At 39.5% G+C, this 12,789-nt stretch overlaps 1 protein-coding gene across 4 annotated transcripts in view; it reads left to right on the forward strand.

Annotated features, from left to right (window-relative positions):
- Positions 1 to 494: 494 nt before the first annotated feature.
- The window catches only part of SLC35A1 (solute carrier family 35 member A1), a 27,686-nt gene continuing 15,391 nt past the window's right edge, over positions 495 to 12,789 (forward strand). The window contains exons 1-3 of one of the 4 annotated variants that reach the window (XM_029944724.1): positions 495 to 721; positions 2,192 to 2,369; positions 7,469 to 7,551. In XM_029944724.1, the coding sequence (XP_029800584.1) occupies positions 706 to 721; positions 2,192 to 2,369; positions 7,469 to 7,551 (277 nt within the window). In that variant the 5' untranslated portion in view covers positions 495 to 705. The remainder of the gene's footprint in view (positions 722 to 2,191; positions 2,370 to 7,468; positions 7,552 to 12,789) is intronic. The other 3 variants (XM_029944725.1, XM_029944726.1, XM_029944727.1) reach the window with 3 other exon arrangements.

A 12,789-nucleotide genomic window follows, 5' to 3' on the forward strand; every position in this document is an offset into this window, starting at 1 on the left:
AATATTCTCTAGTGAAAGTGAAGATTACAGCGGTTGAAGTAAATGCCTGTTGACAGGTCTGATATTTTTGAAGCCCTTTTGTTGTGAGAAGATCATGTAGTTAGAATGTCCGGCCAAGTAAATATAATCAATGACAACGCTGACGGTAAGGACACAGGCACAAGACTTCTGAAAAACACATAAATCATATGAAGAGGTAACAGTGCAAGGTAATGAGCAAGGTGGAAGTTACAAAAGTTACCTAAAGTAGTTTCTGTTACTTTACGGGTTTTGACGGTTTCTACAACAGCTTTTAACAGGCACGGATCACTGGTACTCCAAGTCCTCATTTGCTACCAAATCACCTTGATGAGGACTACAATTCCCAGAATGCAACGCTCTGCTCCCTTGACTCCGCTTCCTTAGCCTGCCGGGAGGTGTAGTTTACAGAACGACGCCTTCGACTCGAGTTTTACGCACTTGTCAGCAAGGACTCGGCTGTAAAGGCCTTTACTCCATCCGGGTCTTTCCATTTTCGGGGGTAGCTCGGATTGCGGCGCTTAATCTTGGTACTAGGCTGGGCAGGAAGTTGGTTGACGGTCGGCTGAGAGGCGCTCTAGGTCGAGGGGTTTTCGTCTCTATGACCACAGGAGGCGGTCTCCGGTGTCCCAAGGAGGACGCGTGGAGGGGGCGTGCGTCAGTTCCGCGCGGGGCTGTAGGGGAACGATGGCTGCCCCAAGAGGTGAGGCCGAGGGGTCCCCCGGAACGTGAGAACCCGTAGGGGGCGGTGGCGCGGGCGTGTCAGCTGCTGTCCGCGCTCGCGGGGCTCCGCGGCAAGGCTGAGGCGTTGGGCGTCGGGAGTTTGTTTGGAGCCGCTGCCTGGCGTGAGCCCGCCTCCGGTCCGGGCAGCGCCGGGCAGCTAGCCTCCTACTGCGGCTGCTTTCCCAGAGGCGGACTCCGCGCGGGGCCGTTCGGCGGCCGGAGACGCGCGTGCCTCGACGAGCTTGCAGTGGGTGGGAACCGAATTCGGACAGGGCCGGGCTGCGGCCGACCCGGAGAGGGGCCAGAACGCAGGTCCCGGGCTGGAGCCGTGTCACCCTGCGGGAGGCAGGGATGTGCTTCGTTCTGTCCGGGGTCTTCGTCCATCGCGGAGCCCAAGCAGCGGCTGGTCCGTGTGACAGCCACTGAAAACCTCCCTGGGGCATTAGAAAACAGCGCTGAAACCGTAACGAGATGGAGTCGTTAAAGAGTTCCTTCCCTGGAGAATGTTGTATGTGGTTAGAAGGAACACTTGATATTTGGGGTGGAGGGTGAGAGCCACCGCTTTCCCCTCAGGGATGGCCCATTAGAGTAATAATGCTTGATGACTAATTGCCACTTCCTGAGAGTGAGTCTGATTAACCCCGAAGCACTTTGTTTTGCTGAGTGGGATTTGTGAGTTAGGACCAGAGCTGACTTTCCGGACCTCAGAGAAGCAGCTAGGACAGGTTGGGTGACTCCCAGATTCCTTAGCCACCCTTTTCCCACAGAGTATTTGGCTTCACTTCCTTATTACTTAGAGCGTATCTTTCTGCATGGGTGCTAAGTTATGTTCCTGGTTGGGGAAATCAAGCCCTGCCCACGGGCATTGTCTGTAAGTGCCTATCATTCTCTTAAAGCATTCTCCCGTTTCAAATAAGTTCAACCTTAAGAGTCTTTTTGTAGTAACAGGAAATATGGGGGGAAAAGTAAAATTGTTTTGATAACATAGAATAGGGACAGCAAGATTAATGATGAGCAAAACTTCACAATTACAGAACTCAAATCATCTGAAATAGTTCCAGCAATTTACAGATTTAGGTTTATTGCCAATAAATATTTATTGTGCCTTAGGCATAAATAAGTCTTAAGCCCGCTAAAGATGTATAACACTAACATATAGAGGTCTTAAATATTTAATTTAGAATACCCCAAACTAGTGTCAGTTGTTGCATAATCTTGCAGGAACAAAATCCTTGCCTAACTGGTTGATATTTAAAGTCGGCTGTGTGTATTTATGTTTGTTTATGTTCCTGTAATTGAAACGTACTGTTTTCAAATAAATGTTCAAATGTCATGGGTTTTAAAAAGTATTTTGTGCTTGAAATTGGAAAGCATTTTGAGTTATAACATTGATTAACTTCTATAAACATAATGTCTACTAAATAATATCTTTGTTGCACATATTTTCCAGAAAATGTCAGTTTATTATTCAAGTTATACTGCTTGGCAGTGATGACCCTGGTGGCTGCAGCTTATACCATAGCTTTAAGATACACAAGGACATCAGACAGAGAACTCTACTTTTCAACCACAGCCGTGTGTATCACAGAAGTTATAAAGTTATTGCTAAGTGTGGGAATTTTAGCTAAGTGAGTATACTTTTTGGTGCATTAAATGATTAATTTTCCACAAGCAGAGTTTCTCAGCCTGGGGCAGTTTTGCTCTGCAAGAGATCTTGTTTTGGTTGGGCCTGCTTGGGTGAAGCTACTGGCGTCTGCGGGGTGGGGGCCAAGGGTGCTGCCACCCCCTGCGGTGCACGGCACAGCCCTCCCCACAGGGACCTGTCCAGCCCGAATATCAGTAGTGCAGGTTGAAGGACCCTGCTCTAAACCAGAGGTTGGCCAATTTTGATCTGTTGGCCAAATCCAGCTTGTTGTCTCTTTGTTGCAGCAGAGAGACTGTGGCTCATGAAGCCTCAACTATTTATCGTGTGGCCTTCACAGAAAAAAAAAATGGCTGACTTCTGTCTTAGAGGCAGATAATGATAGTACTAGTTAATGTTTCTTGAGTGTTTCCTCTATAAAGTGCTAGGCACTGTGCTAAGTGCTTTTCATATAAGTCATCTAATTTTATCTGTGTATATTTTTTAGGTAAGTACTATACCCCTATTTTATCTATATAGCATCTGAGGTTCCTCAGTATTACATTGTTAATATGTGGCAGCACTGGGCTTTGATTTGAATCCGTATCATTGTATGAGAATTGTTTGTAGCTAAGGATGCAGTGTAAGAGAGGGTTAGGAAAAGGGGTTTTGAAGTGACACATAACTGTAAACCTAGACTCACTGGGATTATGACTTTGCACACATCTCTCAATTTCTCTAAGCTTTAGTTTCTTTATTTTTTAACTGCAGAAAATAATACAGCATTGTGAGAATTAAGTAAAATCTGGTAGAAAATTGCACTGGGGAAAGATATAGGAGGTGCGGGCCCTTTTGGGTCATGTGGCAGGTGAGAATTCATACAGGTTTCAAGGTGTGAATTGGCGGGAGTCAGTGAAGAACAGCATGTGTGTAAGCTACCTAAAAGGTAGAAGCAAATTTCGTATAAACACTTTGAAATTTGATTTAACAGATATTGATTTCTGTGTTAGGGTTTTATAAAAGGTGTTGGATATACAAGTATAAATGAACTAGATATGGTTTCTCCTTGCTTGGAGCTTAGACTTAGTGGAAGAGAGAGAAAATAAACCAGTAAAAACACACATGATTAAAAATACTCTAAAAATGGTTTGAGGAGGGAGAAAAGAACAGAAAATTAACTTGAGGCCCCGTGATTGCAAGCTTTAATATATTTAAGATATATTTTGTTGGCTGAGATACTATGGCAGCTTAACTTGTTAGGTTGCCAGTAGGGTAAAACCTCAAACCTTTCACAGTTTCCTACTTGATGAGATTCATTTTTATGGAGATTTGGCTTTGTTAGGGGATTCTTCATTCTGGAAAATGTCAGATAAATGAAAGGCCTTGCTGTACTTTGAAAACACAATGTTCCAAAACCTTTGTCTAAAACTCTGCAACAACTTATACATAGCAACCTAAGAGTTTAATAAAATCTTAAGACTTGTCTTCTTTTAAGATAAATGTTGGAGTATTGGAAGAAGAGGATTATAAGGGAACCCATCTCTTCTTTTCCCCAGATTCCGTGGGGAGAAACAGTTGTGGCTCAAGAATGAAATAGGACTGTCAAACATGAAATCAGCCATTTTAAACTATAAGGTCAAATCATGATTCATTTGTAACTGTTAGGAACTTTTAAAAACCAATGTGCAAAAAAAGCAGCGAGGTTTTGGTGTAACTCAGCCATTGAGTTATGTTGTGCTAACCCACCATATAGACTTTTTGTTTTATTTTGATGCTTTTCCAGCTTTTTATTGCTGGTATGTAGTATTTCTTATTCTTCAGCTCTTCAATGTTACAGATGTGGTCAGTTGTAGTTTGTTTTGTGGAAACTGTTTTGGAAATCACATAAAAATAAGAGCACAAAAATTTCTTTAAACATTTTTTTTAGTTTTTTTTTTTTTAATTTTTGAGAGAGAGAGAGAAAGAGAGAGAGAGAGAGAGAGAGAAAGAATCTGAAGCAGGCTCCAGGCTCTGAGCTGTCAGAACAAAGCCCAGTGTGTGGCTTTAACTCCTGAACTATGAAATCATGGCCTGAGCCGAAGTCGGACACTTAACCAACTGAGCCACTAAGGCGCCCCAAAGTACCAAAATTTCTGAGAGCTCACCAGACAAGTCAAATAATGGTGTTGAAATGACAACAGTGTAGAAAACCAAATTCTGTACTTGCTCAACATCATCATCATCAATAATTAGTTGCTGTGTCTGATACCAGCATAATGTAAAGGTTCACAAGAGTGGCTCTTTTATGAACCTATACCTGCAGAGTATGCAAGAGCAGGGACAACCAAGAAAAAGTAAAGAATTTTGACATGCGTAGTTTTGGTAGTTGGCATTGGACATTATATGGCTAACAAGAATTTGGTGGTGAAATAGAATCATTTAAAGCACACAGAGTTTCTAAGTGGAAAAGCACTGGCAAAAAAATTATGAATGAAACTAAATCCATTTGAAATTATTGGATTTTAAAATGAATATAATTTTTGTAGAGAAATATGTTGGCAAATTTTCATGTGCTTATTCAAAACACATTTGTAGAAATACGTGCTATTCATAACAAGAAAATATTTTATTTCTTGGAACAAAAAGTTTACTTTTAAGAGAGCATCTATAAAAAATGTTAGAATGGTAAAAAAATGTAAGATAAAGGAGAATTATTTCAATTTAGGAAGTCACAGACTGATAGTTACAAAATGAAATGAAAGACATTGTGATTGCTTCTTCAGCTTCTTTAGTATGTGGTGAGACACTTGATAATGAAACTTGATAAAATATAGCTATTTGGGAAAGACATCTAGTGGAAATGTTCTAGATCATGAAAGGACAACTGGCTTATATTAATTCACTTGAAACAATTTGGAATATGAAAAAGATGAATAAAATACATGGACAGATTCCAGGTCACTATGAGTGAATTGAAGTGTTAAGAGTTCCAGCAAATGAAAGGCCCAATAACTGTATATTTGTCTTTTTGAGTGAATCATGTGAAGTTTGCAAAGAAGTAAAAGATTTTCTAGATACTCTTCAGGCTCTATCTTCGTATGTATATTAAAATTGGTAAGCTAAAAAAAGTAGATTGAAGGCAAATAGGATATTCTATAGTTTGTCAAAAAATACAAGTTGGATATTAGTGTTTTATTTTACTGTGATAGAGAAGCTTAGAATATCAGAATATATTTGTGCCAAGACATTAGGTTTTGTTTTCAAAGCAGAAGAAATACATTATCATTTGAGAGAGAAGATAACAATTTCAGGACATTGTGGGAGAATGTGAAAGAATTATATTAGAAATAACAAAGCTTATAACTTGAAGAATCTTCAGAGAAGAAATAGTGAGAAAAAATTAGATCCTGAGGATAAAATCAAATTTCTCCCATATTATGAAAATAAAGTCAATATAAAAGTTAGACAACATGTTACTAAATTCTGATTTGGAAATTTGGGAGAATGACAGGAAAAGGAAAAAATACGGAACTATTTAAATGGAAAAAAATTATTGAAGTAAGAGCTTCTTTTCCCTACTCTCTACCTATGACAAAGTATAATGACTTTATAGAATTGATATAAATATTATTTCAACACTTCAGTTTGGTATGAACTTTATAGACCAGTTTGGCTGTTTGTTTATTTAGTATGGTCTCTAAAGTAATGCCCTTTGCTCAGTAATACGTTTAGTCTTGGCTAATTGTTGAAGAAGTACATATCACTTTATAGTATGTAGAGATGGGAGCAGAGACTCAGGAAATTTCTTGAAATTTTTAGTGTCTTTTATAATTACGGTTCACTTACAAGTAACATTTCAATGCCACATCCAAATAATGTTTCACTTCCTTCAAATATTTTAAACATACAGTCATGCTCACTCATTTATTCATTCATTTGTCAGATTATGTGGTTAACACTGTTTCAGATGTTAGAAGGATAGTCACAAACTACAAAGGCATATTTCTGTCCTCATGGAGCTTATAGTCTAGTAGAGAGCCAGATATTAAGCAAATACGCAATAAATTGGTGATGTTAAGGATACGTAGAGAATGCTATAAATAAGTATAATAGAGGTATGCATTTGGGTAGGAAGCCTTTCTCTTTGAGAAAGTTACATTTAAAACTGGATGTGAAGATTGAGTAGAAGTTATTTAGGAAAAGAGCCGAGAGAAGGCAGACATAACAGTGTTTTGAAGTACCTGAGGCAGAAAAATTCTTGATTTTTAAGGACCAACAGCAAACCACTATGTCTGGGGTGTTGTGAGAAGGGAGTAGTGCTAAGATGATGCAGACGAGGTCTGCAGGATATCAAGAGTAAGTGAGCCTGTGGGCCTGTGAGGAATTCTGGATTTTATCTTAAGTGCATTAAGCAATAATTGAATGGTTTAAATCAGGGACTAACCAGTGGCAATCCTTTGCTTTGAGAGTCACTTATCTTTGAGGAGAATGGATTAGAAAGGTGCTAGAGTTGGAGGTAAGGAAGCTTATTACAAGCCAGAGATAATGGCCTACTGTGACAACACAGGATAAAGAGAAGGTAATGTATCTGAGTTGTGTTCTGGCAGGAGGATCTATAGGACTTGGTGATGGGTTTTTCTACACAGGTGATTTTTTTTCAAGTTTATTTTTGAGAGAGAGAGGGAGAATGAGTGGGGTAGGGGCAGAGAGAGAGGGAGACAGAGGATCTGAAGCCGGCCCTGGTGCTGACAGCACAGAGTCTGATGTGGGGTTCAGATTCACGAACCATGAGATAATGACCGAGCCGAAGTCAGACATTTAATCCACTGAGCCCCCCAGGTGCCCCCGCAGTTGATTTTTATTCACAGTAGTTCTATGAAGTCTCCATGGACACTGAATTAATTAATACTGAACTAGTGCTCCTAGAGGAAAAACTGTTAGGTTCCTGTGGGTCTCTGGTCACAATATTTTCATCAACTGATTGATATATAACCTTGTTTTATGTGTGTTTCTATTTTAAAGACACCTTATTTATTATGTTTATTCGTTAGCATTGAACTCAACAGCCAATAGTACTATAACTCTTGCCTAAAGAAATCTTATATAACATCTCTTTTCTCCTTTAAGGCACATTACAGCTGTTTTGGAATTGAACAGTATGCTTGGAGGACGTTTTAAACAGCAAAATCACCAAAAAGACCAAGCATCTGGTAAATGTGGCACTCAGTAGACTACATTTGTTTACAGTATAAGAGCTGAAACAAGAGTGCAGAGCTTTGTCTTTTTTGACCGCAACTGGGAATGCGTGTATTAGGCAACTCAAAATTTTGGCAGCTATGTATGTGTGTGCCTATGATTGTAAAAGTGCTGCGAGTATTGATTTTGAGGTTACAAATACAATTTAGCAAATAGGTAGATTCGTACACACAGAACCCATAAATAATGAGGACCAACTACAGTAGGTAAAGGAAGGGAGGTGTTAAGAATCACCTCCCTATTTCTTAAAATAAAAAACTGGGTAGAGTTATTTATTTTTTTCTGAAACAGGAAGAAAAGCAGATTTGAGGGAAGGGGATATCAAGAATTTAATTTTGGGCAGCTCTAAGTTTTAGCGCATCTGAGACATACAAGTGAGCTATGGAGAATAGGCAGTTGCATTGATAAGTCTGGAACATAGAAGTCTGGGCTGAAGAAGTAAATATGGACATCCTTATCACATGAAGTATTTAATCTAGTGGGATTAGAAGAAATTGTCAGAAGAGAGCGATCTCCTAAACCTATCCTCATTTTCAATGCCTATTGACACCATACACCTTACAGATTGCTTTTTTTCTGGACAGTACAACTAGAAACCACAGAACCTACATAAAGAAGAACACACAGTAATAGATGCAGTATGTTCAGATAATGGAGGTCAGCTTGTTTAAAGACTAACGAGTCAGTCTAGTGTGAAACGGCATCCTAGAATTTTGTGATAATCAAGTGCCTGAATTAGACACGTTAGAATATTTAGGTCCTAGGATTTTAAGGACCTAAAATCCTTAAAGTTGTAGCTCTAGGGATGGTTCCTGGTGAGCTTTGGAGATCTGAAGTCTAGTCATTCATCTCTTATGTCAGAACTTTGAGACTTGAAAGGCACTAATTAATATGATCTCTGTAATAAATTTGACCTGACCAAATGGATCAGCAAGGTTTCAGACTCCTGTTTTAAATGAATGGCCAGTCTAACAGGATTTGAGGTGGTAGGAAGTTCCTCTACCTAGAGAATCCTATTTGGATAGAATTCATGTTGGCAATCCAAGTCAAATGGTGGAGATTCCATTCTCTTTCTTCCTTTTTCCCTTCCCTTGTTTAGGAATAGTGGGATTGCATCCTCTGAAGCATGGGTATTACTAGTATGGAAAAAAGCTTTTGTAGTCTGAAGGATATAGATGGCTGGTTTGCTGAAACATTGGAAGACAGTAGATTAATTTTAATCTCAAATCTTTTGTCATACACACACACACACACACATATATACACACAAATTCTAAATTCACTTGAAATTTTTCTCTCTGATATGTTGTTTAGGATATTTAACTTTTTTTAATTAAAAATTTGTTTAATGTTTATTTTTGAGAGACAGAGCATGAATGGGGGAGGGGCAGAGAGATAGGGGGAGACGCAGAATTGGAAGCAGGCTTCAGGCTCCCGAGGTGTCAGCACAGAGCCCGATGTGGGGCTTGAACCCACAAACTGCAAGATTGTGACCTAAGCTGGAGTAAGACGCTCAATCGACTGAGCCAGTTAGGCATCCCCAGGATATTTAACTTCTTAAAGGAAACCTAGACCTGCTTTAGTAAGGAGTGTGATATGTCTCGTGGAAACAAAAACCATGGGTTTCATTTACATTTCTTCAGAAAAGTAAAAGCACATCTTTCAGGTTGTGGTAAGAGAACAGAAGGCAGAGAAATGCATACGTTGGTGTGGTCTCCAAGAAAACTGTGCATTAAATGAGGAAAATACTTACTGCTATAATATATAATGTAAGTTAAAACTGCCTTAGAAAAATGAAAGAATAAAGCTGCTTTTTGGCACTGTTGTCAAAATGAATTTTGAAAACCTAATAAGCAGGCATCTAACTTCTTTTCTCTAGAAAGCAAATAACTACACTCTGGAATACAATCTGTTAATCACAGTCAAAATGTGTTATATGAAGTGCCAAACATAAGATTGCAGGAACTAAATTTGCTGCAGACATTCAGGATTGATGGTATTCAGAGTGGCAGGCTTCCAGAGTGATGGTGTTAAGGAAACATTCTTTTTTGTCTCCCCTCTGACAGTAAGGGAAACATGCAGGTAAATACAGCCAATTATTTTATTCTTGGACCTTTATTTTAGTTGTAGCTGTTGTTTCATCTTCTATTATGAGAAATCTTAGGCTGAGGGAAGATTTATTTGCCAAAGATACATAGAAGGTGATTCGCAGTGATAGGATTAGAAGACATGTTCCATGATCTTTAATTTCTAAATTATGAATCTTTTAGAAAAGTGAAATAATTGGGCAGTTTTTGATTAGCAAGGACAAAGATAAGAATGTAGTAGCATTGTTAGACATTAAAGTAATCTTCAATTTTGTTTTTTGTTTTTTTCATTTTTTTCCTAAATGCTAACATTTTACCATGTATGTTTTTTTTAAAAAAAGTTTATTTTTGAGAAAGAGAGAGCATGAGTGTGCATAAGTGAGAGTGGGGCAGAAAGACAATCCCACGCAGACTCCATGTTGTCAGTGCAGAGCCCAAAATGGGGCTGGATCTTAAGAACTATGAGATCATGACCTGAGCCGAAATCAAGGGTCGAACACTTCACTGACTGAGCCACCAAGGTGCCCCTGCCATGTATGCTTTATAGTCTTTCTCTGTATATATTTATGCTTTTAGTTTTCTGAATTATGTGAGAAGTTTTACACAAGATGCCCCTTTGTCCTGAGATTCTTCAGTGCATATTTCCTGAAACATTGACATTGTTACCTAATCACAAAATATCAAAGTTGAGATATCAGTGTTAACACACACTGTTATTTGACAAATGTTAGATAATTTTGCCAATTTCCCTCTAGTTTTAATCTTTTTAAAGTTTAATTATTTTGGGGAGTGCATAACAGGGGTAGCAGCAGAGAGAGAGGGAGAGCGAGAATCGCAAGCAGGCTCTGCACTGCCAGCACAGAGCCTGATGTGGCGGCTAGAACCCATGAACTGTAAGATCATGACCTGAACCAAAGTTGGACGCTTAACTGACTGAACCTAATGTCTTTAATAGTAAAATATAAGTCCTATCTGTAGCTTCCTTTAATTTGAGACAGTTCCCTCATCTTTCGTTTTTTCATGTCTCTGATATTGTTAGAGAGCATAGTCTCTTTATGTTTAGTGAAAGCTTTCATATGATTAAATTTGTTTTTTTTTGTTTGTTTGTTTGCTTGTTTTTTTTTTTTGGTCAGAAATATCACAGAAATGATGTGTCCTCAGGGCGGTGTATCATGAGGCATGCAATAAATGCCCCATCACTGGTAATTTAATTTTGATTTCTTAAGGTAGTGCCTGCTAGGTTTCTCCACATAGAGTGACCAATTTTCTCTTTGTAAATAATATCTTGTGGAGAGATACTTTGTGATGAAGTAAATGCTGTTTCTCATAACACTTTCACTCACTAGTTTTATTGCCCATTGATGTGGCCAAATGGTAATTTCTTAATTCCAGTAGTTCTTGTACATTTATTACTTAGCATTCTATTCCTTTTCTGTCTCTTGTCTCACACAGCATAGATTCATGGATTCATTGTAAGGGCTAGAATCCGTTAACATTATATACTTTGATGCTCAGATTGTTCCAGATTTGGGCAGTGAGATCTTCAAGCTTCTCCCCCCTCCCCTTTTTTCATATTTTTATCAATCTTTAAGCAACTTATTTAGCATAGCAGGGTACCTACCCAACAGAAATCATATTTCTTCAAGAAGCTTTGTTCCTTTTTTTTTTTTTTTTTGAGAGTTGTATATAGAAACCATAGTCTAAACACTAGGTGTGCCCATTGCTTCTGGGGTATCATTGCTTCTAGGCCCTGTCAGCAGAGGTAGGAAATACATGTATGTGTATACATACACACCTATCTATTTCTGTATTTGGATATGTCTGTGTGTATAACCATGAGTGATAGTGATACCTATGATTATGATCTAAGACCACAGTTCATTTTAACATTCCCTTACTGTATTTGTTCCCTTCTCTAATGGTGATGAGTCTGGCTTCCATTATCCTCAAAATACTTGCTTAGAGTATATAGATAGATTCAGAATTTCTAACATACAGTTGTGAAAAAACTTACTAGCTAAAGTTCAATATTTGTATATAGTTTTTGTCTTTAGAGCATATAGTAAAAAACCTGTTTTTTAGAATACTTAGGTTAGTTCTCTTCCCCCCTCAGTATAATTTTGTTATTCATTTAAAAAACTGACCCTTTTATTGTTTGTAGTCAGTTTTAAGTTTGCCATCCTTGTTGATTTTACTTATAATTTACAGTAAGTTTTAGAATATGAAATTATACTTATTTTAATAAATTAGAACTGTAAAGGAGTATGGGAAGAAATAATAGATGGCTATTTTGATAAATAAGGTTTAAAGTTTACATGGACTAATTGGTGAGTTTTAATTACATGTAATATGTGTATGTACATGTTATACACTGCTCCACTGTACTTTTTTTCCACTTAAACATTTTGTCTTAGATTGTTTCATGTCGGGGGGGAAGCCAAGATGGAGAGGAAGGGAGCTCTGTAAACTCCGTCTGCCCCATCGATCGAACTGAGAAGGATATTACTCTCATCTGCAAAAGCAGAAGGAGAAAATACGGACTCCAGAAAGAATAGAACCTCAAGGATACCTGAGTGAGTGCAAACTGGTGAGATCTGAAAACGGGCCAGCCTGGGAAGGACAGGGGAGACAGGATCCCCAGCCCAACGCGGGGCAAGCGCGCGCAGAGCCCAAGAGACAAAGGGAAGAGACAGAGAGTCTGAACAGGCTCATAGTACTGTCTCTGGGGAAGAGGTAAAGAACATTTGGCCGCGCTTGGAGAGAGGGACGCACTCCATAGATAACTGCTGGGTAGCCGGAATCCCGAATCCGGGTGGTGCAAAAGAAGTTAACAGCTTCCAGCCCTAAGGCTTCTCGGCGGCGGGGAAGTAGCGGCAGCAAGCTGCAGCGGCAGCAGCTGCAGCGGCGGCGGTGCAGCGAGAAGCGGCCGCAGTAGCAGCCCCGGCGGCTGTGCCTGGGGTGCGCACTTTGAGAGGCGCCCGCGACGGCAGCGGCGCGGTGAGAAGCGACCGCAGAAGCAGCCCTGGCGGTTGTGCTGGGGGCGCGCACTTTGAGAGGCGCCTGGGACGGTGGCGGCGCAGTGAGAAGCGACCGCAGAAGCGGCCC

This window comes from Suricata suricatta, chromosome 7 (assembly GCF_006229205.1).
Source record: "Suricata suricatta isolate VVHF042 chromosome 7, meerkat_22Aug2017_6uvM2_HiC, whole genome shotgun sequence".
Lineage (NCBI taxonomy): Eukaryota > Metazoa > Chordata > Mammalia > Carnivora > Herpestidae > Suricata > Suricata suricatta.